At 33.9% G+C, this 24,831-nt stretch overlaps 1 protein-coding gene across 1 annotated transcript in view; it reads right to left on the bottom strand.

Annotated features, from left to right (window-relative positions):
* Positions 1-23,585, bottom strand: part of LOC140502642 (glutamate decarboxylase 1-like) — an 84,102-nt gene extending 60,517 nt beyond the window's left edge. Inside the window, 1 exon segment of the mRNA XM_072606640.1 lies at positions 23,490-23,585. Within this exon segment, the coding sequence (XP_072462741.1) occupies positions 23,490-23,585 (96 nt within the window).
* Positions 23,586-24,831: the final 1,246 nt, after the last annotated feature.

The raw sequence follows: 24,831 nt of genomic DNA, 5'->3' as shown, positions 1-24,831 counted from the left end.
GCATATATATATAAGTATACAGAAAAAATCTCACATACACATTAGTAGTTAAGCAATACATCCAAACCGTAATGATAAACCTACTTGCTTTTAAGGTATTAATTAACTAACAAATTGAACAAAACAGAAAGTGATTATTTTTCTCTACCTCTGCATCTCAATGAAGTTGAAAACTGTAGTACATTGTGTAAAAACACTTTGATGTTTTACTCTATCAAACCAAGTCTTACCCCATTATTTTAAAGACAACCTATAAATGAAAATGAACAAGCACAATTTTCCCTGTGACTTTTACTTACTAGGCAGATTAACAAATCCATGCCCTCTGAACAATAATCTGAAATAAAAATGATATGACTGAACCTACAGATTTCCCTCTTACAAATATAGAATAATTATGTTTCTCTACATTTCAATGTTTAAGATTTATATAGCAGACAAGTTTAAACCTCTATTTAAAGCATAAAGAAACTAGAGTGTTTCTATTTGCTGAATGAAATGGGTGGAGATGGCAAATTTTCTTTGGCAAACGATCAAATAATTTCAAGCAATTCTACTTGCTTAAACACTTTTAAAATAAGTTTATAATTTAATCATTAACATTAGCTGCTACTTCTTTAACAGGTCTTAATTATCTTCAGTGTAAGTAACAGCATCAAATATTTAAAAAGTGTAAGAAAGACAACGGAAAAAATACATTTTATATTTTAATGGCAATGTTAACAAAAGTAGACTGAGAAAGACCCTTTTTGCTGGAGAAGCAACACCCTTTATATGTAAAAACTGCATATTGCCCTACTCGTTTCTGTATTGGTGCTGATGCCACACTTCTTAACCTCTTGGCCAGCAATATACTTCCTGATAGCACTGTTATTACCCCATCTATTGGGATTTAGAGACTATTTGGCAATTTAGGAGTGTGTTGCGTACTAAATATGTTGAAATAATACATGTTGATTTTTAAACTGGGTCAGCTTGGAAGCATGCAAAGACTGGCCTGTCAACTCTGTTACTAAAAGAAAGCATGCTCTACTCCTTATATATTTGCATAATGAAATGGATTCTTTCAGTTTTTAAGATACTTTCTTGGAGTAAATTAGGCTTTGTCCCAGGTCACCAGAATGTTATTTGTATGCAGATTTTGTTAACTTTCAATTATATAATAGTAATGGGAGAAATAAATCTCAAGGATAATCAAAATCCCGAAAGAAATCGCAAATGCAATTTATATCAATAATTTCAACCATCTCTCCCAAACAAAGCTTTGATTACAGTTTTTATCAATAAAAACTAAGAAGTGATTTTTCTTTCATCACTTTTAGTTTCCTTCATGGTCCCTCAGGGGAAATTCTCAGTAAGCTAAAGACAGTTAAAATTATGGCGAGAACCAGAAAAAAAAATTGCCAGGTTTTTGAAGCTCACAGAAATAACTTTCCAAAAAAGAGTTAATGTAATCTTGCTCTACAATAATGGTAACATTATGTCCAGGGTTGGAACTGTGGAGTGCGGCATAGGGGGACTTACTCTCTCACTTTGATATCTCTGATTCTACTAGTTCCCTGTCTCTTCTGAAAGAGGAACCTGTATCTTCAATACTGCAGATACACTCTCATGTGTATGGTCAGTTCGCTCACTCATTTCTAACATTCTACATCTTAGTAGATTGACTACAGAGTTACAGCTTAAGACATAAATTAACTAATATATGCAAGGTCACCCAGATGGTTACAGAGTGTCTTTCTCCAGTTAGGGAATGTGGTGATGCTCTCAACAAAATAGTCTTTCTATTGAACATCTAATATTTCTAGGAGTATAGTTAAAGCCTTTGCATCTTACTTGTTTAGTCATAGATATAGTACCAATGAATGGGAACACCTGTATCATTTCCTTTACCTCATCCTGCATTCCTCTACACATGGCCTTGGAGCATGTAAAAGCTCTTAAAGAAAATCAAGGAAATTTTATTTCCCACACCCTTTAAGACCAAAGACAAAATCAAGGTAGGTCTGATGACAATCCATTCATAACATCTTTGTGACCTGCTCACTTCCTACAAAGGCTCATAACTGTTCCCAGAGAAGACAAATGTAAAGATGAAATGTGGATTTCTAAGTATTGTACCTGATAAATACTAGAAGTTCTTTAAAATTTGCTTTATTTTGAAGCATATTTTTTAAAGTTCCAGGTGTGGCTTCACCTGTTTTCCCTTACATAACACTGTTCTTTGCGTACTTTTCATCTTTGTGTACATTGCTTTGAATATCATGTAACACAACATTTTTATAGCATCCATTGAAAGCTTCTTATATTCCATAGAAAAGACTGGTCACTAAAACAACAATAAAAGTGTATTTACTTTTGAGTTTATTTTTCCATGAGAAAGTTGGAGGCACCTCAAAAGATGACCATTGTTGTTGCCATCGCTAATTACTTTGCTATTATTATGTCACTCAGCGAGAAGAACTCCAGCTGCAGAAAAGGCTCCATTCTTGTTAGAACTATGATCCAGATAATCCTAGGATATGTTGATTCTAATTTTTCTTTTATTTCCTGCCAATTAATAAGGCATTCACCCTACCCATTATTATTTTCCAAATAATACAGATGATGTGAATTTAAATCTCTTATGTACTGTCCATCCTCTTGTGTTTACCAATAGTCTCAATTTCTCTCATTCCTAAGTATGAGGATATCTAGCTTGTAATATGATTCTCTCAAGGCTTTTCAATTTAAGAAGTTTTTGCTTCATTTTAAAGCAGTTTTGACACTTTTCTCTATTCCTTTTTCTCAATATTATAGACATTTGCCATATGCTTTCTTTCAAATTCTTCCCAGGGAAACATAACTGTGGCTTTATACAGAACTGAAAGAGTATTAGGTATAGATATTCTTTGCTTCTCCTCTTTTTTGGATCATATCTTAAAAATTAAATTTGCTTCATATCTAAAAAATCAATTATTAGCAATACAGGGAATTTTGCCTTTGTATAAATGCTTCAACTACACAGGAAAAAATACATATTCCATTTAGGGAATGAATGTTAAATATTTATAAGTTGATGTTTCTATTGATCTGCTAATTGATCAGTCTGGGCATTACCTACACCAGTGCAATGTGTAATCTGTCCATATCTTTTCACTCTGGCAAATTCTTTTGCACGTGTTTGTTTTATATTTCCTTCACAAATCATGTACCAAACATGTTGGAACCTTTCCTCTGTGTTATTTTATATTTTCTGAATACCAGGGCAAAACTTGGCCTATTCATCTCTTATCAGTTGCTTCTCACAAATGAGACTTGCTTTTGTTTACGTAGATTTCTTCTGTGATATCTCTTGATCAATCAATAAGAGCTTATCAGACATTTTGTGTGCCAAGCCCTGTGATAAACCCTGGGATACAAGCATAAAATTGAAATGATTCCTGTTCTTTAGCTTACATTACATTGGGAGAAATAGAAATAGTGAGGAATATTTAATACTCATCATTATTACAAATATATTAAAGACTACTTAGTATCAGTTCATGCTTTATTCCATTTTCTAACGAAATTAGCTTATCTCTAAAAAAGGGGGTTGGATTGGGTGAACTCTAGGGCCACTTCAAATATAAATCTATGATATTGTGATTCATTTCCACTTGGGCTTTATCTAGCACATCCTCCTTGACAGTGACAAACACTTTTGATGATCATATATGCTGTTTTATGCTTTGATTGATATGTGGAGTCCAAGGATGGCCGAATAGAGTTGGGGTTCTTTTTATCAACAACTCTTATATTATCTTAGCATGCACATGGAATTTTCTGATGGGGGAATCATTTTGGGAAGGAAGCCAGTAAATTTATGTTTTGCTCTACCAATTAAAATTTATTTTGTACTCAAAAAGCAATAAATATTCTCTGTACTTTTCAATTGAGTGACTCATGATGCAGTTTCTTATTAAAAAACTACCTTATTCCTTTCTCAAATCCGTTGACTAAAACCTTATTTCACAATTGTTTTTTTTTTCTGAGAAAAACAACATTACCTTATTCTTCTCATCAAATTTTCCATTGGCACTCATAAAATAGAATTTGAAAACTTTAATAAACTAACCTACTACAATGTTGGAACAAATACAAGAATACACAACTTCAAATGGAATTGGAATAGTCTATGATTGGTCTCAGTTTTATATATATATATATTCTTTTTGAATAGATGGACATGGAATGGTAATTTCACATGTATTTTCCTTTTTCTTTGTCCACTTTGTTGACATCTGTTCATTTGTACTAATTGCCTTACTCGTCACATTGTTTCTATGAGAAAACGTTCTCTGCTTTTGAAGCTGGAAGTGAGAATGGAATACTTTTTGGCCACTGATTAGTTCTCTTGCTTGTGTTATCTGAGGAAGTGGCAGTTTTTGTCTATTTCCACAAAAAGTCATGACCACTAGAGAGGGGATAGCTGCCTGTTGTGGGAGAGGCAAAGAACTCATACACCCTTAACTTATTCAAGAATAAGAGATATGAAGAACTTGGTAGAAGTTGGATATTAAAACTCCTAGGCTAGTTTCTCCAAAGGAAAACAGCTGAACTTATCTTTCTACCATAAGCAGAACATTTCATCCAAAATTCTGGTGACTGATACTAGCAGCATTCTTGGCCTCAAAGTCCCCTTTCATTGGTGCTGCTGTATTGAATGTTCTACTCTTTCTGCTCTACTCTTGAGTGTTCCATTTTAGACCTTCAAACTTTCATTATTCTAGTCAAAATGCACCAAAATAAAATTATAGCTTATACAGCAGTGGTGTTTCTGGTTCTTTAAAAATACCTCCTAACCCCTAAGAAAATTGTGACACCATAAAATATGAGTATACACACATTTGTGTGTGGGCATGTGTGTATATAACTTGAACCTTAAAACCCACCAGTACAAGACTCTTTCTTTATCGGTAGGGATGAATGATTCATATTTATGTGAGAAGTAGAGTTTTCAAGAGTGACAAAGAAGAGAGCTATTCTTTCTAGTCTCTTCTGGAATCTTCTAGTTTTTAGATTCAAGGAAGAAATGTCATGCCAATCTCTCAAGTCATTAAAGTAACTCGGGGGAAAAATCATGAAAGGAGCTGTCAATCTAGAACATGGCCCTGTGAATAGCTTGTGACACTAGGAATGGAGATTTTTCCCTTTGAATGAGATCTAGGATTCTTGGTTGAGTTGCCTACCTAGCTCTCAAAGAAGCTCCTTCATTCTGTATTTCCTAGTATATATTTTTTTTTAAAAAAATATGTATTTATTTTCATTTTCCAACATTAACTTCCATAAGTTTTAAATTTTCTCTCATTTTTTACCCCATCCTTCCCCCAGATGGCCTGCAATATGATATGGGCTCTACACATGCATTCCTTTTAAATATATTTTCATATTAGTCATGTTGAATAGAAGAATTTTAATTAATGGGCGAAACCACGAGAAAGAAAAGAAAACAAAAGAACAGAGAAAAAGTCTGCTTCATTCTGCAATCTATTCCATTGGTCTTTCTCTGGATATGGATGGCAATTTTCATCATGAGTCCTTTGGAAAAGTTTTAGGTCCTTGAATTGTTGAGAAGGGCTAAGTCCATCAAAATCAGTCTTCACATATTGTGGCTATTACTGTGCACAATATTCTCTTAGTTCTACACATTTCATTCAGCATCAGTTTGTATGTCTTTACAGGTTTTCCCAAAGCCTGTCTGGTATATATTCTTATAGGTATATTTTCTCTGATTTTCTGTTCTCAGTCAACTTGGTGGGTTGGAGCTGGGGTGGGGTCATACTTTCAATGTTAAGGTTGAAGCCTTCCTTTATTAAAAAACAGAAATCAGAAATTTAGATTTAACCTAAATTATATTTCCTAGTCTTACAATATTTTCAGGAGTAGACAGATGTAATTTTATTCTGGTATTCCCTCTCTCTGTGAAAAGAATGATCAAGTTTCAGGTCCCAACCTCCTGCTGCCTCTTCTAGCAGGTATTAATTTTTCCCTTGAAGAAGAGTGAAAGAAGAAAATGCTAGAGATGACTATTCTTGCTTCCCTGAAAGTCACACTGAGACAGCCATACTACATATGTGTATGGTATATAGATATACGTATGTATGTATATGTATGTATGTATGTATTTGTATATGTATATATAGATATGTACACACATATATAATATGTAATATATATGATATACACATAATATATGACATACACAAATATATATAACACATGTATTTCCTATATAAGATACCTCAATTTAAAAGTATGGCCTATATTTGGTTGTGGCTTATAGTTGAAGCAATACAATAATTTATTTAAGAACTATTTAATGTCTTTCTCCTACTATATGTGATTTTTTTTTAGAATAGGTATGTTTTCATTCTTCACATTACTAAGGACTGGCTCCTAGTAGCTATTTAATAAATGCTGATTGATTCAATAATTCCATGACAGAGCACAAGAAAATATTTTTATTGATCCCCCTAGCGGATGGAATTATTCAGAAAAGTAAGATCTAGAAACCTGTTCTTGTATTTAAGGTAGAATTCAGGAAATTGTGGTTAAGACTGTCATGAAGGAGAGGATAGATATAGGAAGGGCAAAAAAGTACCTGCAGAAATTCACAGAATAAGAGTGTCTTGATGTGGTTGTGGAATGTCAGCTTAGACAATTATCCCACTAACTTGAGGTAGGTGACAGGATGCTGTACCCTGATACCCTAACCAGATAAGCATATATTTTGTTTATCTACTATGCATGAACAAGGCCTGAATGCATTCACTGAATCAACCACTCCAATCATAACTAAACTCATTACCCATACAAGATCAGCAATCCCTCTGACATCTTCCAGAAGACATAATCATCCAGTCTTTAAGTAAAAGCTTCTGATTACAGAGAACCTACTACTTCTGCCTCTAAACAGCTCTAGCAACATTGAGCTAACCAATTTTTCACTCTTTACTTAAACTATAATAGAAGAATCTCCCTCCCTGTCACAGCAAAGTGAGACTAACAGTGTGAAAAAGACCAGTTATTTACAAGTGTAAATAACATAGATCCAACAGTTAACACTGAGCTAGACATTGAATGACCCAAAATTAAGAGGTTAGAAAATGGTAATTTTAGAGGTCTGTAAAGAAAGGGAGGATTAAACAGGTATTAAAAAACTCTGAAAAGTAAAAAGCAGGGAAGATCAAAGAGGTCAAAAAGTACTGTGCTAAATTAATTACGTACATAGATATATGTGTATATAAATACATACATATATGTGTACATATATACATATACACATACGTGCATATTATGCATATACAGAGATAGAATGGTGGAGAGAGAGGCAAGATTTGTTATATGCAAAGGTAATGGGTCACAATCATTTCTTGGTCTCTACCTTGGACCTATTCTTGTTGATTGTTTTTCTTGTCCTACATTCATGCCCCTGTGTGTCTTTTCTGTCTTTAGTTCAAGTATATGAACTTTATAAAGATCAGCTTAATTCTCAACCATTCTTTTCTTCACCCTCAAGTACAGGGTTTGGTATATATGACAATCAATCTTTTTCAATTCCCAATATCTATAGAAGGTATTACCTCCCTATTTTCCTCATCCATGTTACCTTCTTGGAATACAAGAATGTTATATTCTTTTTCTTACCAATGCCTATGTATGAAGGTCTCTATGAAGGTCAAGATGTCCAAACTTAGATGAATACTTCTCTGTAATTAATGGACTATGCCTGCACCACAGTATGCTTTCTCAAGTAGCAGCTTCTAAGGATATATTTTTAGAAGTGGAATGAGAATCAGGAGTACTGAGTTATTTTCTTGGTGTTGTCACTAATGAGCCATGTGAAATTTACAAGTCAATTAATTTATCATTGCTTCATTTCCTTCATGTGTAAGATTCTGAGGTCTTGTCTAATACCAATGTTTTATAATTCTATTCTATATATTGGGAACAGTGATGTTTTCTCCATTATCTATATTTTGATAAGTAGGGGAGGGAAAGAATAACAATAAGCCATCATTTTGTCCAAACTTTTATATTAGATTATAAGTTCAATGAGGGCAGGGACTATTTTTCTCATTTGTTTCCCCAATAATTAGCACTTTTTCTGACACATAAATGTATTTTGAATTGAAGTTATTGAATTGGTATACTCTCCTTTCACATAACTTGGAAAAATATCAATTTAAATAATTTCCTTGTGTAACACATCTCTTTGTTATACAGGTGGGGGAAAGGAGTAAAGTAAAGAAAGAAGGAAGGAAGAAAAGAAGGACAGGAGATAAGAAAAGATGAAAGAAAGAAGGAAGAAAAGAAAAAGTGGGAGGGAAAAGAAAGGGAGGAACATTTATTTAGTAAGTACTTACTATGTAATAAGTTGTTAAGTGCTGGGGTTACAAATATAAAAATGAAATATAAAAATCCTATAAAAAAGTGAAACATAAGATAGGGACATTTTTAATTGCCAAATAAATTTATTACTAACATGAATAAAGTCCAGTACAGAAGCCAAAGTGAAGAATTACTTAGATACTGTAAGGTTCTCTAGTCATTGTTCTTAGCAGCTGACTTTGTACTAATTGGATAAGAGACTAGCACATCATAGTGCTTTCTTGAAGAGATCCATAAGCACAAAAAATCACACAGAAGAATTGAATCTAATTAAATATATAGGGAAAATTCAGTAGATGAAGAATTTCTATAGCCTAGATTATGATGTATCTTTGGATGGACAGCCCACATAGTCGGTCCATTAATATCTCTGATAGACACTGCAGAAGGACAAGTAACTGGTTCCAGGTGACACTGCATTAGGCAAATTTTGCAACGCTTTGAAAACCCTTAATCTTCTTCTTAAACTAAACTAAACCAAACAAAAATCCCCCTTTTTAATATCAATATTTTATTGGTAATAAAGGGAATTTTTATGGCTGTGAATCATGGAAAAAATGTAATCTTCTTTTGAATCTACTTATTTTGTCCTGTTAAGGTCACCCACCCTTTCTAGGCTTCTGTGAATTTCTCATATGCATGATTTATTACAACAGAATAAAATTCCTTTAAGCTCATAAATGTTTCCCACAATTCCTCTATCATTGGACACCCATTCATTTCTTGTTCTTTACTAGCATAAATGGTACTGCTATTAATATGTTGCTATATTTTAGTCCTTTGTTTTTTGTCTTTTACTTCCTTGAAATAAAAGCCCAGTAGTTGAATCCCTGGATCAAAGTGTAACTATTCTTGCAAAACTTGATATCAAGAATGCATAGACTACCTTACACCTTAACCAACAGTTCGCCAGTCCTTCCAAGAATGAGCATTCTCATATTTTGTCATCTTTGTCAATTTCCATAGGCAAGAATTTAGCACAATTTTCATCTGTCTTACTACTGGTGATTTGGAATATATATACAAAAGTAAATTATAGCTTACAAATCTTCTTTTGAAAGTATATTTCATTGCTACCTATCTACTAAGAAATGAATCTTAGTGTTTTCTCTTAGTTATCTAGGATATCACATACTATTAATGATACAAATATTTCCCCTTGCTAGAAATTCTTGTTCTCACATCATTGATTTTTTATGCTAAACTTTTTCATTCTGTGGAATCATAATTTGTACATTAATTTCTTATAATCAATTCTATTCATTGTTCAATTAAGATTTCTCTGTCTAATCTAGCTTCATAGAATACTTAAGCTTATTTACTTCTTTTTGTTGCTTTTTACTTTCCTTTAATATTTTGACTTTCTATATTCACAATTAATATTATTCATACATATTCATATTAAAATTATTGTAATGTATGGTATAATTGTTTTTTTCTGATCCTACTGTCTGTCATTCTGCTTTTTAGATTTCCGAGCAGGTCAAATTACAATAGGATTATAACCTCCTCCTCAGCTTCCCAGTAATTTAGCCATTAGTTTTATACAGCCTAGCTAGATTTTTTTAAATTCCTTTAGTTTATTGCTTATCTAGTCCTTTCTATGAATCTCTTTTTCTGTTTGTTTTTTAACCAGAAAAAAATCACAATTCTTTTATAAAATAGTTTTAGACCTGGTGAATCCATATTTCTTTTATTCATGCTGTTTTATTTTATTTACCTTGAGATTCTAGATCTTTTATCATTCTGATGAATTTTGTTGTTGATTCACTTTCTTTTGCTCTAATTCCATAGAATATCTCCTTGGTAATAATATTATATATAACTAAGTCTGCAAATCAGTTTAGATAGTGTCATATTTACTATGCTTGGGAAAGCCAATTCATTAAATACTTGTGTGCCTACTGTGTGTAGGGAACTATTAACTATTGGGAATATGAGGACAAAAACAAGGAGATTATATTTACTGAGTTTAGGAAAGGGAAACAATATGTACACAGATAATTACAAAGTATATTTTTCAAAATTCAAAATCATTTCAAGAAAGGAAATGCTTTAACAACTGAGTGAATCAGGAAAAAACTTACATTGAAAGTGCAACCCTAATAGTGTTGTGAATGAAGAAAGTCTGGTACACTTCTTAATGGTCAAAGAATTAGCTCCCTGAGGAGAAAAATGTCTGTCAGTGCTGTGTGAAGATTAGTTCTAGAAGGGATGAGATCTGCTAATGGCACAAGTTTTGTGCTGTAAGAGAGCAGATGAACATAGTTGGAGGTGCAGGGCTGCAAATACTTGAAAGCAGATCAAAGACTAATTAAAGACTTGGAAAACAAATAGACCTTCCCCCCAAAAAACCTAGGAAAGCCAGCATCTCATCCAAAGAATACAGGTACTCCTGTAGGAACTCAATTATAAGGACTGGTCAGTAGTGTACTGTATCCTCTGGCTTAACAGCTAAGGGGTCCCTACTTATTCCTTCTCTCCCTACATGTGTTTAGGTAGAGGTGAAAAAAAATATTTTTCTATCAACAAGGGCTGTGTTTTGTAACACTTCTCTTTTTGTAAATTAGTTTGCTCCCATTATTTGTGGACATGTTACTTGAGATCAGAGTGTGTTTGTAGGGATGGTAGAGAGGTGGTTTGTATTTCATGAGGGCAGTTAAAGATCTCCATGGATTCTGTTAAATTGCAGTTGAGTTTTACAAATAATCTATTAACTAACCACAGCAGAACCCTAATATTTGAACACTAGTCTCATTTAGATCTCCAATAAAAGAATGAGACAGCAGGACATGGTGCTACTGAGGTTGTGAATGCAAGTCTTGAAAAATAAATTCTACCCTTGTTACCCTAAGGAAAGGGAGAATGAGAGGATAACAGAACATAGTACTCCACAGCAACACCTACTGTAACATTAGCCATTTCAAGAGACAGAGGTGAGGAGGATAGGCAATCCAGACATGAGAGTTCAGTTGTGCACATGTTTGGAGGTCTTTGCAAAAAACCAACAATGTACTCAAATATCTTTTGTTTTTTCTGTAAAGGGGAAATTTTCTTTTCCTTCTTTCTTTTTTTATTGGAGAGTTAAGTGCTTAATCAGTGTATTCATGTAAGGAACTTCTGGTGAGGGAATTTACCATACCAATGTAGTTCAGCAACTGTTCTGTAATTAAATTTTAGACAGTTTTCTGGGACACTGAGAGGTCAAGTAAATTACTCAGAAGACATGAATGTAATAGAAGCTTATTGTGACTTACTTCCATTTGATAAAATAAAAGCAGGAATTCTTAAACTTATATTATATAACTGGGCCATTAAATGGTGATTTGTGTGTGTGTGTGCCATGCCTATATGGCAAATTCTTTATTGAGTTATGGAGTTTGTTTGTTTTTTGCTTAACTTATGGGTGACTCTCTGGTCATTCATGAATTCCAAAGGGAAGAATGGATAGATTTCAAGAGGTCTATAAACTTAGATGGGAAAACTAACATTAATTTTCACTAACCTTTAACTAAAAATTAGCATTTCCTTTAATTATGAATGTTATTTTGAGAAAGAGTCCATAGGTTTTGACAGATTGTTAAAGGAGATTTTAAAAACATAGCTACCTGTAAATTAAACAGAGAACAAAGAAACTCCATCACTCAATAAAGAAATTGCTATAAAGGCATGGCCCCAAAGCTTCATCAATTAATGACCCAATTACTGCTGATGAAAATCAATTCTATTGGTCTCTGAATAGGAGAAATATTATAACAACAAAGCAGTCTCCATTCACCATACAATGTTGTCTCTAAAATTCAGAAAAAATTACACTTTTGCTATTTATCTCAGTATTGCTATGATATAAAATGGGATTATACATGAAAGAAGTTATTAATTATGGAAAATTAAATTGATTTATGGGTGTGTCAGAAAGTGCAAGTTTCAACAACTAAATGGTCTACTTAGAAACATATGAATGTAAAAATATCAAGGTCTTTGTATATGGGAATAGTGACAAATAAGGCCAAAATGATGGGTCATTTGGAGACAGGTGGATGATAGGGTAAGACGCAATAAACAAAGTGGAGTTAAAAAGATCAGACTGTTGAAAGGCTTGAATGCTGAGAAATGATTTTGGAATTTTTATTTTGAGCAATATTGAAGGACTGAATATTTGAGGAACAAGGGAGATTTATTAAAGAAGTGTTTTAGGAAAGTTCATGTAGTTAAAACCTCTTCCAAGAAACATTACGGTATAGTGGATATAAAGCTTACATTGGATCCAGGAAGACCTGAACACAAGTCTCACTTATGACACAGAGTGTGTGGCCCCACACAAATCATTAAAACTACTAGTTTTCAAAACAATTCGCTAAGACTACATCTTCTAAAGATGTCAACCTACATTGGTAAAGAGAATTTCCACATCCATAGTTCACTCTGTCACTGAAATCACATCTTATCCTAACATAAATGTGTTAATTGCATGTTACTCTTGTATCCTGAAGAAAACATTTAGCCATAGTAGAAAGAGTACAGAATGTGAAATAGAGATATCTATGTTTGAATCTTACCTGGGACACTTACTAGTTATGTGAGATCTGGAAGTTAATTAGCCTTTTATTTTGTTTTAGTAGATAGCATTTTACCAGTACATATCAAGAAAAAATTATCATTCATTTTTATAAGATTTGGAGTTCCAAATTTTCCTCTCCCTTTCCTCTACTCTTCTGAAAATGGAAGACAGTTTGATATAGTTTACACATCTGCTGTCATGTAAAAATATTTCTATATTAGTCACAGTTGTGAAAGAAGAAACAGATCAAAAGAAAAAAACACAAGAAAGAAAAAAGTAAATAAAAAAATCATCAATTTTCATTCCAAGTCCATCAGTCCTTTTTCTTACATGGATAGTATTTTCTTTCATTAATCTTTTGAACTTATCTTAGACCATTGTGTTGCTGAGAAGAGTTGAGTCATTCATAGTTGATTATCAAACAATGTTGCTGATGTACAATGTTTTCCGGGTTCTGCCCATTTCCCTTTGTATCAGTTCCTACAAGTCTTCAGGTTTTTTCTGAAATCTGCTTATTTACCATTTCTGTTTGCAAAATAATATTCTATTACAATTATATGGCACAGATTGTTCAGCCATTCCTCAAATGATGGGCATTCCCTTAAATTTCCAATATTTTGCCACAGTGAAAAGGGCTGCTATAAATAATTTTTGGACACGTAGATTATTTTCCCTTTTAAATGATTTCTATGGAATACAGACCTAGTGGTAGTATTGGTGGATAAAAGGGTACACATAGTTTAGCTGATCATTGGGCATAGTTCCAAATTGCTATTTGGAAGAGTTAGATCTTTTCCCAATGCCACCAACAGTGCAATTTTCCCACATTCTCTCCAACATTTATCACTTTCCTTTTTTGTCATATTAGCCAATTTTATAGGTATGATATGGTATCTCAAAGTTGTTTTAATTTTCATTTCTCTAATCAAAAGTCATTTAGATTGCTTCCTCACACAGCTTTAGATAGTTTTGATTTCTTCATCTGAAAACTGCCTGTTCATATCCTTTGACCATTTATCAACTGGGGAATGGATTCCATTCTTGTAAATTTGACTCAGTTCTATATGTATCTTTGAGAAATGAGGCCTTTATCAGTGACATTTGCTGTCAAGATTGTTTCCCAGATTTCTACTTTCCTTCTAGTATTGGCTGCACTGGTTTTGCATATGCAAAAGCCTTTTAATTTAACATAATCAATTATGTATTTTTATGTTTTGAAAATCTACCTCTTGGTTGGTAAAGAATTCTTCTTCTCCCAAAAAATCTGACAAGTAAGCTATTCTTTGTTCTTCTAATTTGCTGATGGTGTCTAAATCATGCCAAAAGTCTGTCATATCTATTTTTTAATATTCTACTTACCTCCTTAGTTCCTTGTTTATATTTTGGTTGGCTTTATCGAGTTCTGAGAGAGGACAATGGAGGTTCCCCACTAGCATACTTTTATGGTCTATTTCCTGCTATAACTCACTTAGCTTCTCCTTTAATAATTTAGATGCTATACCACTTGGTGCATACATATTTAGTATATAACTGAACATATAATTTACCCTATTCATTGTCTGTTTTAGGAAGATGATGTAGTTTTTCTTCTTTATATTTTTAAAATATGTCTATTTTTGCATTTACTTTCTCTGAGATCAAGATTCAACCCGTTTATTTTTTTTTAATTCAGTTGAAGCATAATAGATTCTGCCCCTGCCACTTGCCTTTATTCTGTATGTGTCTGTCTGCTTAAAGTATGTTTCCTGTAAAAAAAAATATTGAAGGATTCTGATTTTTGATCCCCTCTACTATCCACTTTCACTTTATGGGAAAGTTCACTCCATTCACATTCACAGTGATGACTACTAGATGCACATTTCCCTCCATCCTATTCTTCCTCCTCTGTATTCTTTCTCTCCTTTCATCCTTTCCCTCCTCACCAATGTTTTGCTTCTACCTATAACTTCTCCCCCAATCTGCTCTCCCTTCTGTCAGTCTCTCCCCCCCAACTCACTCATTTACATGATCTATTTCTCTAATACTTCTCTGTTAGGTAAGATAGATTTTTATATTCAACTGAATATGTATATGATTCCCTTTTTGAGCCAATAATGATGAGAATAAGATTCAAGTGATGCTCCTCATTCACCTTCCCATCTTCCCCTTCACTGTAATGGGTCCTTTGTGATTCTTCATGTAAATGATTGACCCCATTCTACGTCTCATTTCCTTCTGCAACTGGTGTATTTTTTTAATTCCTTAATTTTTTAATGTCATTCCCTTAAATTCATCTGGTATCCATTCCCTCTCTCTATGTGTATACCTTGTAACTGTAATACTAGTGACACAATTTTTAAGAATTACAAGCCCCAGGGAGGGAGGGGGTCAGAGGTCCTGCACTAGCTCTCACCCCCACAGCCCATAAAATACCTGCAAAAATGACTAAACAAATTCTAGAGCAGCAGAAGTCACAAAACTAGAAGATTACTTTCTGGGTGAAAAGGCATTTTCTTCCATTCTTTTGGATGAAGAAGAACAAAGCATATCATCAAAGGAAGACATAAAAGTCAAGACTTCTACATCCAAAACCTCCAAAAAATATGCAATAATCTCAGGCCATGGAAGAGCTCAAAAAGGATTTTGAAAATCAAGTAAGAGAGGTGAAAGAAAAATTGGGAAGAGAAAAGAGAGTGATGAAAGAAAATCATGAAAAGTGAGTCAAAAGCTTGCTAAATGAGACCCTCCACCTTTCTTACTTGATTTTCAAAATTCTTTTTGAGCTCATCTATGATCTGAGACCATTACATATTTTTTGGAGGTTTTCAATGTAGAAGCCTTGACTTTCATGTCTTCTTCTGATGATATGCCTTATTCATCCTCAAACAAAAGTATGGAAGAAAACACCTGTTCACCAAGCACCTTCTATAGTCTTATTTTTTCCCTTTTTGGGGCATTTTCTCTGCCAATTACTTGACTTTATGAAAAATCAAGAAATTATAATACAAAACCAAAGGAATGAAAAAATAGCAGACAATGTGAAGTATCTCATTTGAAAAACAACTAATCTGGAAAATGGATGCAAGAGACACAATTTAAAAATACACCTGAAAGTCATGATCAAAAAAGAGCAAGAAATTATCAAGAAAAACTGCCCTGATATTCTAGAACCAGAGGGTAAAATAGATATTGGAAGACCCCATTGATCACCTCCTCAAAGAGATCCCAAAAGGAAAACTCCTAGTATTATTGTAGCCAAATTCTAGAGTTCACAGGTCAAGGAGAAAATACTGCAAGCATCTAGAAAGAAACATTTCAACTATTGTGGAAATGCAATCAGGATAACACAAGATCTAGCAGCTTCTACATGAAGGAGTAGAGGGCTTGGAATATGATATTCCAAGGGTTAGGGTTAAGGCTAGGAGCTAGGATTAAAACCAAGAATCACCTACCCAGCATAACTGAGTGTAATACTTTAGGGAAAAAAAGCTATTCAATGAAATAGAGGACTTCCAATAATTCTTGATGAAAAGAGCAGAGCTGAATAGAAAATCTGACTTTCAAACACAAGAATCAAGAGAAGCATGCAAAGGTAAAAAGGAAAGAGAAATCATAAGTGACTTACTAAAGTTGAAGTGTTTACATTCCTACATAGAAAGATGATATTTGTAAATCTTGACACTTTTCTCAGTATTTGAGTATTTGGAAGCATTGTATGTGTGTGTGTGTGTATGTATGTGTGTGTATATATATATATATATATACAATGCAAAAGCAAAAATCAACCTAATTGAAAGAAAACAATAATCATGGAAAATACATTTTTCCAGGAGGTACCACAGACAATCAAGTAATGCAAAAAATTCACCACAAATTTCTCCAATAATGTCTTCATTTCTCAAATATGTAGGGAACGGGGTCAAATTTGCAAAAATAAGAGGCATTCCTCAACTGATAAGTGGTCAAAGTACTTGTACAGGGAGATTTCAGAAAAACAGAAATTAAAGTTATCTGTAGCCAGATGGAAAAACGCTCTGTCATTATTGATTAGAGGAACACAAGTTAAAACTAGTCTGAAGTGATACTTTACATCTATCAGATTGGCTAACATTATAGAAAGAGAAAATGGCACATGTTGGAGAGAGGGTGGGAGAATTGGGACAATAATGCATTGTTGGTTGAGCTGTGAACTGGTTCAACTCTTCCAGGGAATAACTTAGTACTATGCTGAAAGGGTCATAAAACTGTGTATACGCTTTGACCTACTAACAGCACTACTAAGTCTATGCCCCAAAGAGATGAAATAAAAAGGAAAAGGACCTATATGAAATATAGATAAATATAGAGACAGACAGACAGACAGACAGACAGATAGATAGATAGATACCAAGAGAGAGAGAGAGAGAAATAGCTCTTTTGTGATAGCAAAGGAATTGGAAATTTAATGTATGCTTAGCAATTGCAGAATAACTGAACAAGTTGTGGTATATGATTGTGATGGAGTAGTATTATGCTATAACTAATAATGGAGGTGCCTGCGGATTAGGTACTCTCATCAACAGAATGACCTAAGACAATTCCAAAGGACTCAGCGTGAAAAGTGCCATCCACCTAAAGCAAGAGAACTGATGAAATCTGCATACAAACTGCAGCATAATTTTCTCAATTTCCTTATTTTTCTTACATTTGTGGTGTGATTAATATGGAAATATGTTTTTCATGATTTCACATGTATAATTGATATTTCTTTCTCAGTGGGTAGGAAAGTTTTGGGAAAGAGAATTTAAGCATCAAGAGTTTAAAAGAAGAAGGTTTAAAATAAATATTTAAAAAAATAAAAAGGAATATGACATGGATAGTTAGAAAAAATGGTGATATAAGTAGGAGGAGAACCAACAGAGAAGTGGAGGGAAGGAGGAAGGGAGGGAAGGAGGGAGAGAAAGAAAGAGAGAGAGAGAAAGAGAGAGAGAGAGAAAGAGAGAGAGAGAGAGAGAGAGAGAGAGAGAGAGAGAGAGAGAGAGAGAGAGAGAGAGAGAGAAACAGAGAATAATAGGTTTCAATCTCCATTCAGACTCCATAGATCTTTCCCTGCACGTGGACAGCATTTTCCATGAGTGTTTTGGAGATGTCTAAGATCCTTACATTGCTGAGAAGAACTAAGTCTATCACAGTTAGTCACAGAACAATGTGGCTGTTACTGTGTACAGTGTTCTCATTTTGCTGCTCATTTCACTCACCATCAGTTCATAGAAGTCTTTTCAGATTTTTCTGAAGTTCACCTGTTCATCATTTCTTATAACACAGTAGTACTCCATTGCATTCATACACCACGACTTCTTCAGCTATTTCTCAATTGATGGACACTCCCTCAGTTTCCAATTCTTTGCCACAACAAAAAAAAAAGCTGCTATAAATATTTTATTAATATATGTGTGTGTAATACATATATATGTATAATATTATATTTATAATATAAATATTTTTTTATATATTACATTTTTATATGGGTCCCTTTCTCATTTTTATGATCTCTTTGGGATATAGCCTTAGAAATGATATCCCTGGGTCAAAGAGTATGCACATTTTTAAAACCCTTTGAGGATAGTTCCAAATTGGTGCCCAGAATATTTGGATCAGTTCACAACTACACCAACAATGCACCAATGTTCCAATTTCCCCACATCTTCTCCAGCATTTATAATGTTCCTATTTTGTCGTGTTAGCCAATCTGATATGTGTAGAAAGATGATATTCTTAAGAAAATTAATTTAGGACCAGAAATCTGCTTAGAAATTATTTAAAAGGCCAGGAAAAAGGATATTCTTAAGGAATTTTGCCCTAAGCTTCAGTAGTATCCTACTAAATTAATTTATTTCACCAAAGTAATAATTAACGAATCAGATTTAATATTTGTATTAGTCAGTCAGAGCAAATTCTTCCCCTAGACAATGCTGGAGAAAAAATCTCAAATTAGTTTTCTATGCTCTCTTCCTCTGCCTCCCTCATATTATACAAGGACCACCAAATCTTGTTGGATTTATCTTTACAGCTGCCCTTCAGCATTTTAAAATTTTTCATAACATATTTTAGTTCTTCTCTGTGAATGGTCTATGCAAGCCACAAATATATGCATTCTTGATGTAAACATGAGAAGGTTTTTGCAAGTGATTTTCTGATCTTTTTACCCAGACAATTGGCTTTAAAGTATAGAAAATAATACCTCCTGTTGTAGATTTTGTTTGCTGAATGAAAGCAAAACATGATAATGGAGTAAAGTACAACTTTATAGCCTATTCTCAAATAAGATATTAATCAATTGTGTGTTAAGATCACATAAAAGTAATATATGGTGATAATATATATGATCCCTCTTAATTGTGCTTAATTATTCCTTGAGCATCAACTTTAACTGAGGTATAAAACAGAAAGAATTATGCTTCCTAATACTGTGTTTGTTAGTAGTATGGAAGGATGTCCTATGTAAAGTCCAAGTAGAAGAGGAGGATTCTCTGTAGATCGTGAACCTCTCCTTATACTTCTGTTTACAAAAGAAAATATGATGGTTGTTCCCAACCTAAAAACAATACAAGATTACTTTAACAACATCTGCAGTCGGTAAATGGAGGTCATCTTAGAAACTCAAAAAGACAAAACTAAACGCATGAAGAAGATCTATTACCCAGGTTATGGCATGCCGTTGTAGGGTCAACTCATGGAACTAGACCATAATTTTGAATATCATGGATAGTCATTACAGAGCGATGGTGAAGTGGACCGAGATTTGACTGTGCCTTGAATCTGGAACTCATTTAGAAAATGATATGTCACTACACACATGCATACACACACACATGCATACATACATACGTGTGTGTATATATGTATATGTGTGTATGTATGTCTATATGTCCATATATATACATTTATATTTTCTCTGTCAGAAGTAAGCTAATATAGTATTAGAAAGATGTTCTTTGGATTCCTCAACCTTACATATACACTGGTTGTGTAACCTTGGCCAAGTCATTTAACTCCTTAGTGTTCCAATGCATATTGCTAATCTACACTGATAGAAAGAATTTCTAAACCATGAGTTTGCCACACACATGAAATCATAAGTTTGAATCCAAAATTAACATATTCTTGTTTTTATATTAAGTGGTAATAAGTCATATAAAGCCATAATTTCAGAAGAATCAAAAGTGAAGGTGAATTGAAGTGAAATAGAAAATGATATAGTGAGTTTAATCAATTTCCCCCCTCCTCCAATTGTCATCTATTTACAGAAACTGTTTACATAGTACCAATCCAGTATATAAAGTCAGTTCCTTCAGGGCTAGAAATATTTCTCATTTCTCTCTTAGTAACTATATCATTTTCCCACCCTGGTATAACTTCCTTAACTTTTGGTTTTAATTTATAGAAGTGAATGAAAGAATTTGTAGAGAAATGTATGAATGAAGAACCATTTCTTAAGAATAATGCTCAAACTTCCATGTCAAACGAGTATGCCCACAGGGATATGATTTAATTGAATGTCAAAAAATCTCAGATTATTTAGTCCATCATCTTGTGACAGCAAGGACCCCAGAGGACCTGCTTTACAGATTTTTAGATATGTTTTTCTAAAAGGAAAGTAACTTTTGAGGAGTCAACAATCTACTTTAATCAAACACATGTATCATTGACTTAGTTCAGGGGGAAAAGTCAGCAGCCTGAACTTCAGAGAAAATACAAACAGGAATTATAAGCAGAAATTTCAAACAGAAAGACCAACAGACAGGATTGCCAACTATCTGACCATAGACAATACATACATCATTACCAGAGAGAGAAGCACCAAAGCCAGGGGAGCTTCTTAAAAGAGCTGCCCAGAGTCTCATCTAGACATGTACCTTCTTCCAATAAGTAAGCCCCAAAGCAAGACCTTGTCTAGGAGTATACTCTTTTCAGGATTGGAAGGCATGACCATCGTGACCCTGTGCCTCATTAGAAACTGACAAAAAGGTGTCTGAGGTATATTAACGGATGGGGAAGATCTTTCACTCTTCCCCCCACCCACCATGAAACTTATATTAACCTTACACATCTTTAACTTATAAATGAGGAAACTGAAACTATTAGAGTTGAAGTGACTTATCAATGCTCAGATAGGAAGTACAAGAGTCAAAATTTGAACTCAAGTTTTCCTATTCCAAATTGAGTGCTATTATTTTTCCAATAGAAAAGTATCTTGCTAACTACCTGTGGCTAGGTGATCATTAATTAAAGCAAATTAATCAAGAAACATCAATCTTGGATTTCAAGATCAGTGAAAAAAAAAATGTTTCCCTCATTAGAAAAGAAAAGTCCTCCCTCGAGAAACCACATGAACAAACGTAGTATACACATATCTACCATCTCTCATTTAATTTTTTTCTTTCTTCCTTTGTCCATGGATTGATTCTGAGTATTAAGAAGGATAATTAACTATACAAAAAATAGTAATTGATATTGAAGCATAGATTAACACAGTAAAAAGGTACAATAAGGCAGGCAGAAAAAGGAAGTTAAAATAATCTACATGTGACCTTAATGAATTCATCTTTGTTAGATGAATTGTTAGAATTTTAGAAATATAATTTCTTCTTTTTGACTAAAGATAATGCTACAACATGCCAATTTATTTGTGGGGAAGGGTTGGAAAATATAGATCATTATTTCTCCAAACTTTCTGTCTAAAACCTCATCATGAAATGCTTGAGCTGAGGTAACTCAGTATAGAAAAAACAGAGACAGGTGACAGATGAAGTAGGTTCAAACTAACCTAACAGTCTAAACTAAAAGCTAAATAGCTCATTAAAAAATCAAATTCTTAGACAAATTTTAAAAAGTACTGTCCTGAAAACTTAAAATAGTATAATACTTTGACTCATGTGTATGCACCTTTTGCTTAAAATGCCACAATTCATGGCAGCTCTCGGTTATTTTCTGTTATTTTCATGTTTATAAAAAACAATCAAGTTTAATCATAATTTTCCTCACAGATATTCATATACATATGAATGATAGAAGAATCTGCTGAAAATGTTAAAGTAATTTGAAATCATGTCAGGTACATGAAGCTCTGCTATTACAATGATCACATCCAGTGAAAATGAAATCAAATAAAGTGAAGGGGGAAGCTGCAACTGATAAAAGATGCTACGAATAGAATCTCTCTAAAACTGAAGTTGCCTTAGTAATAGCTACAGATCTATAACCAAATAGGTTATGTTTCTTATTTAAAGATCCTTGCCATTTGATATGTAAAGTAACTACCATATTTCCCAAAGATGTATAAAAGGAGTAATAATTCTATTTAGTCAATTTTTAACAAGATGGTAGACTCAAAGAATTCTAGAAAACTGATTTGAATTTACCCTCCCTTTCATCACAGTACCTTTATTGGAACCTCTGACTACTCTTTCACTCATCCTAGCCAGTTTTGCCTTCCTACTACAAGAGAATGCTTTTTTGTCTGCTCATCCAGGTTAAAATGTTTATTCTGCTCTTTATTCCAAACAGCAGATCAGTTTAATCATACAACCTTGGAAGATCTGAAAATTCACAGGCTCCAAGAAATTTCTCTGAAAACAGCTGCAAGAAACCCCTGAAACTTGGGAAGGTACACCCTTCAAACTGGAAGCAGAGTCCTACCTTAAGAAAGAGCCAAGAAGTCAACAAGTAAAGTAATTGGCTTGAAAAGTGAACAAACAGAAGAAAAAAACACTCAGACTACAGAATCTTACTTTGGAGACAAAGATCAAAACACAACCAGAACAAAATCAAGCCTCCTGTACCCAAAGTATCCAATAAAAAAAGGAATTGGTTGCAGGCCATGGAAGAGCTCAAAGGGAATTTTGAAAATCAAGTAAGAGAAGTAGAGGAAAAACTGGGAAGAGAAATGAAAGTGATGCAAGAAAATCATGAAAAACAAATCAACAACTTACTTAAGGAGATCCAAAAAATACTGAAGAAAATAGCACCTTAAAAAATAGACTAACCCAAATGTCAAAAGAGATCCACAAAGCCAATGAGGAGAAGACCTAACTAAAAAGCAGAGTCCAAAAAACAGTCCGAAAGCTCACTGAAGAAAATAATTTATTGTATGATCAAAGGAGAGGTATTTCCTGCTTTTCTGACCTGTATTCTAATCTGTGAGTGACTACAAGCACTTTTTTATGTCTTGGAACTGCGAGGCGGATTCCCTTTCCACCACCACCACAACTTTTGCACAACCACACTCTTCATTTCCCCAGTACCACCACTCAGCACTGTGACCTAGATCTAACCATGAGCAAAACAAGAGAGCAAAACTCTGTCAGTGCCAGCAAAGACATCCCTGTAAACTGCCTCTGTTGCTGTCTCTCCTGGATTGGGGCCAGACCATGTTTCTCTCTCACCCAGGTCCCACAGACCTTTCCTACATATCTTCTAAGTTGTCATTAACATTTATGGGTTAAGAAGTCTTGAAACTGCCACAGTTGCCAATGATTCAGTCCTCTGAGGCTCTTACCATGCTTACTGGGGCCCAGTCTGTGCCGGTGCGGTTTGCAACAGGCTGTGCTCCTCTCAGCTTGGTGCAACAAATTTGTTCCTGTTGACTTTCCATGTTTTCTTTGGCTGGAAATTTGTTTCACTCTGTGGTTTTTGCTGCTCTAGAGTTTGTTTAGTTATTTTTACAAGTATTTGGAGGGATTTGGGGGAGAGCTCAGTCAAGTCTCTGCTTTTACTCTGGCATTCTAGCTTTGCCCCTCAACCCCTCATTTTCAGGAAACAGATTCACAGGGAAGTAAAATGTCCTGCTCAATTTCATAAAATATGCACTTGTTTCAAGTCATTTTTTAGTTACGTTCAATTCTTTATGACCCCATTTGGAGTTTTCTTGGCAGAAATAGTGGGCCATTTGCTTCTCTAGATCATTTTACAGATGAAGAAACAACTGAGGCAAAAACAACTAATTGACTTACTCAGGGTCACATTACTAGTAAATGTCTGAGACCAGATTTGAATACAAGACAAGACTTCTTGACTTCAGGCACACCACATCATCCACTTAACCAGATAGTTTCTGCTCCCCCCACAAAAACAATAGTGGTTATTCACAAATTAATATGAATTGAAATAGAGAACCATAAGGGATGTATTAAAGTTGAACTGTTTACAGCTCTACATTAAAAAGATGACACTTGTAACTCATGAGACCTTTCTTAGTATTAGGGTAGTTGGAGGAAATGCATATCTACACAGAGGGCACAGGGTGAATTGAATATGAAGGGATGATATCTAAAAAATAAAATTAAGTAATGCACTGGAAGAAGGACAGAGGGAGAGTTTGAATGGGGTAACTTATCTTTCATAAAAGAGTCAAGAAAAAACTTTTACAATGGAGGGGAAGAGGGGGAAAGTGAAAGAGAATGAGTGAATCTTCAAATTTGGCTTAAGAAGGAAATATAATACACAATCAATTGGGAAAGAAATCTATATTACCTTACAGAAAAGTAGGGGGAAAGGTAATAAAGGGAGATGATAGAAGGGAGGGCAGAATGGAGGAGGAGATAATCAGAAGCAAATACTTTTGAGGAGGGAGAGGGTCAAAGGACAGAATAGAATAAATATGGGTGGGATAGGATAGAGGGAAATATAGTTAGTTTCACCCAAGATGACTATTATGGAAGTGTTTTGCATGACTACACATGTATAACCTCTATTGAATTGCTTCCTTTCTCAATAATGTTGGGTGGAGAGGGAGGAAGGGAGAGAATTTGGAACTCAAAATTTAAAAACAAATACTAAAAATTGTTTTTACATGCAACTGGGAAAGAAGATAAATAAGTAATGAGGTATAGAAATCTATC

This window comes from Notamacropus eugenii, chromosome 4 (genome assembly GCF_028372415.1).
Source record: "Notamacropus eugenii isolate mMacEug1 chromosome 4, mMacEug1.pri_v2, whole genome shotgun sequence".
NCBI lineage: Eukaryota > Metazoa > Chordata > Mammalia > Diprotodontia > Macropodidae > Notamacropus > Notamacropus eugenii.
Note: the sequence above shows the minus strand (reverse complement) of the source record. Positions and strands in the feature narration are given on the sequence as shown.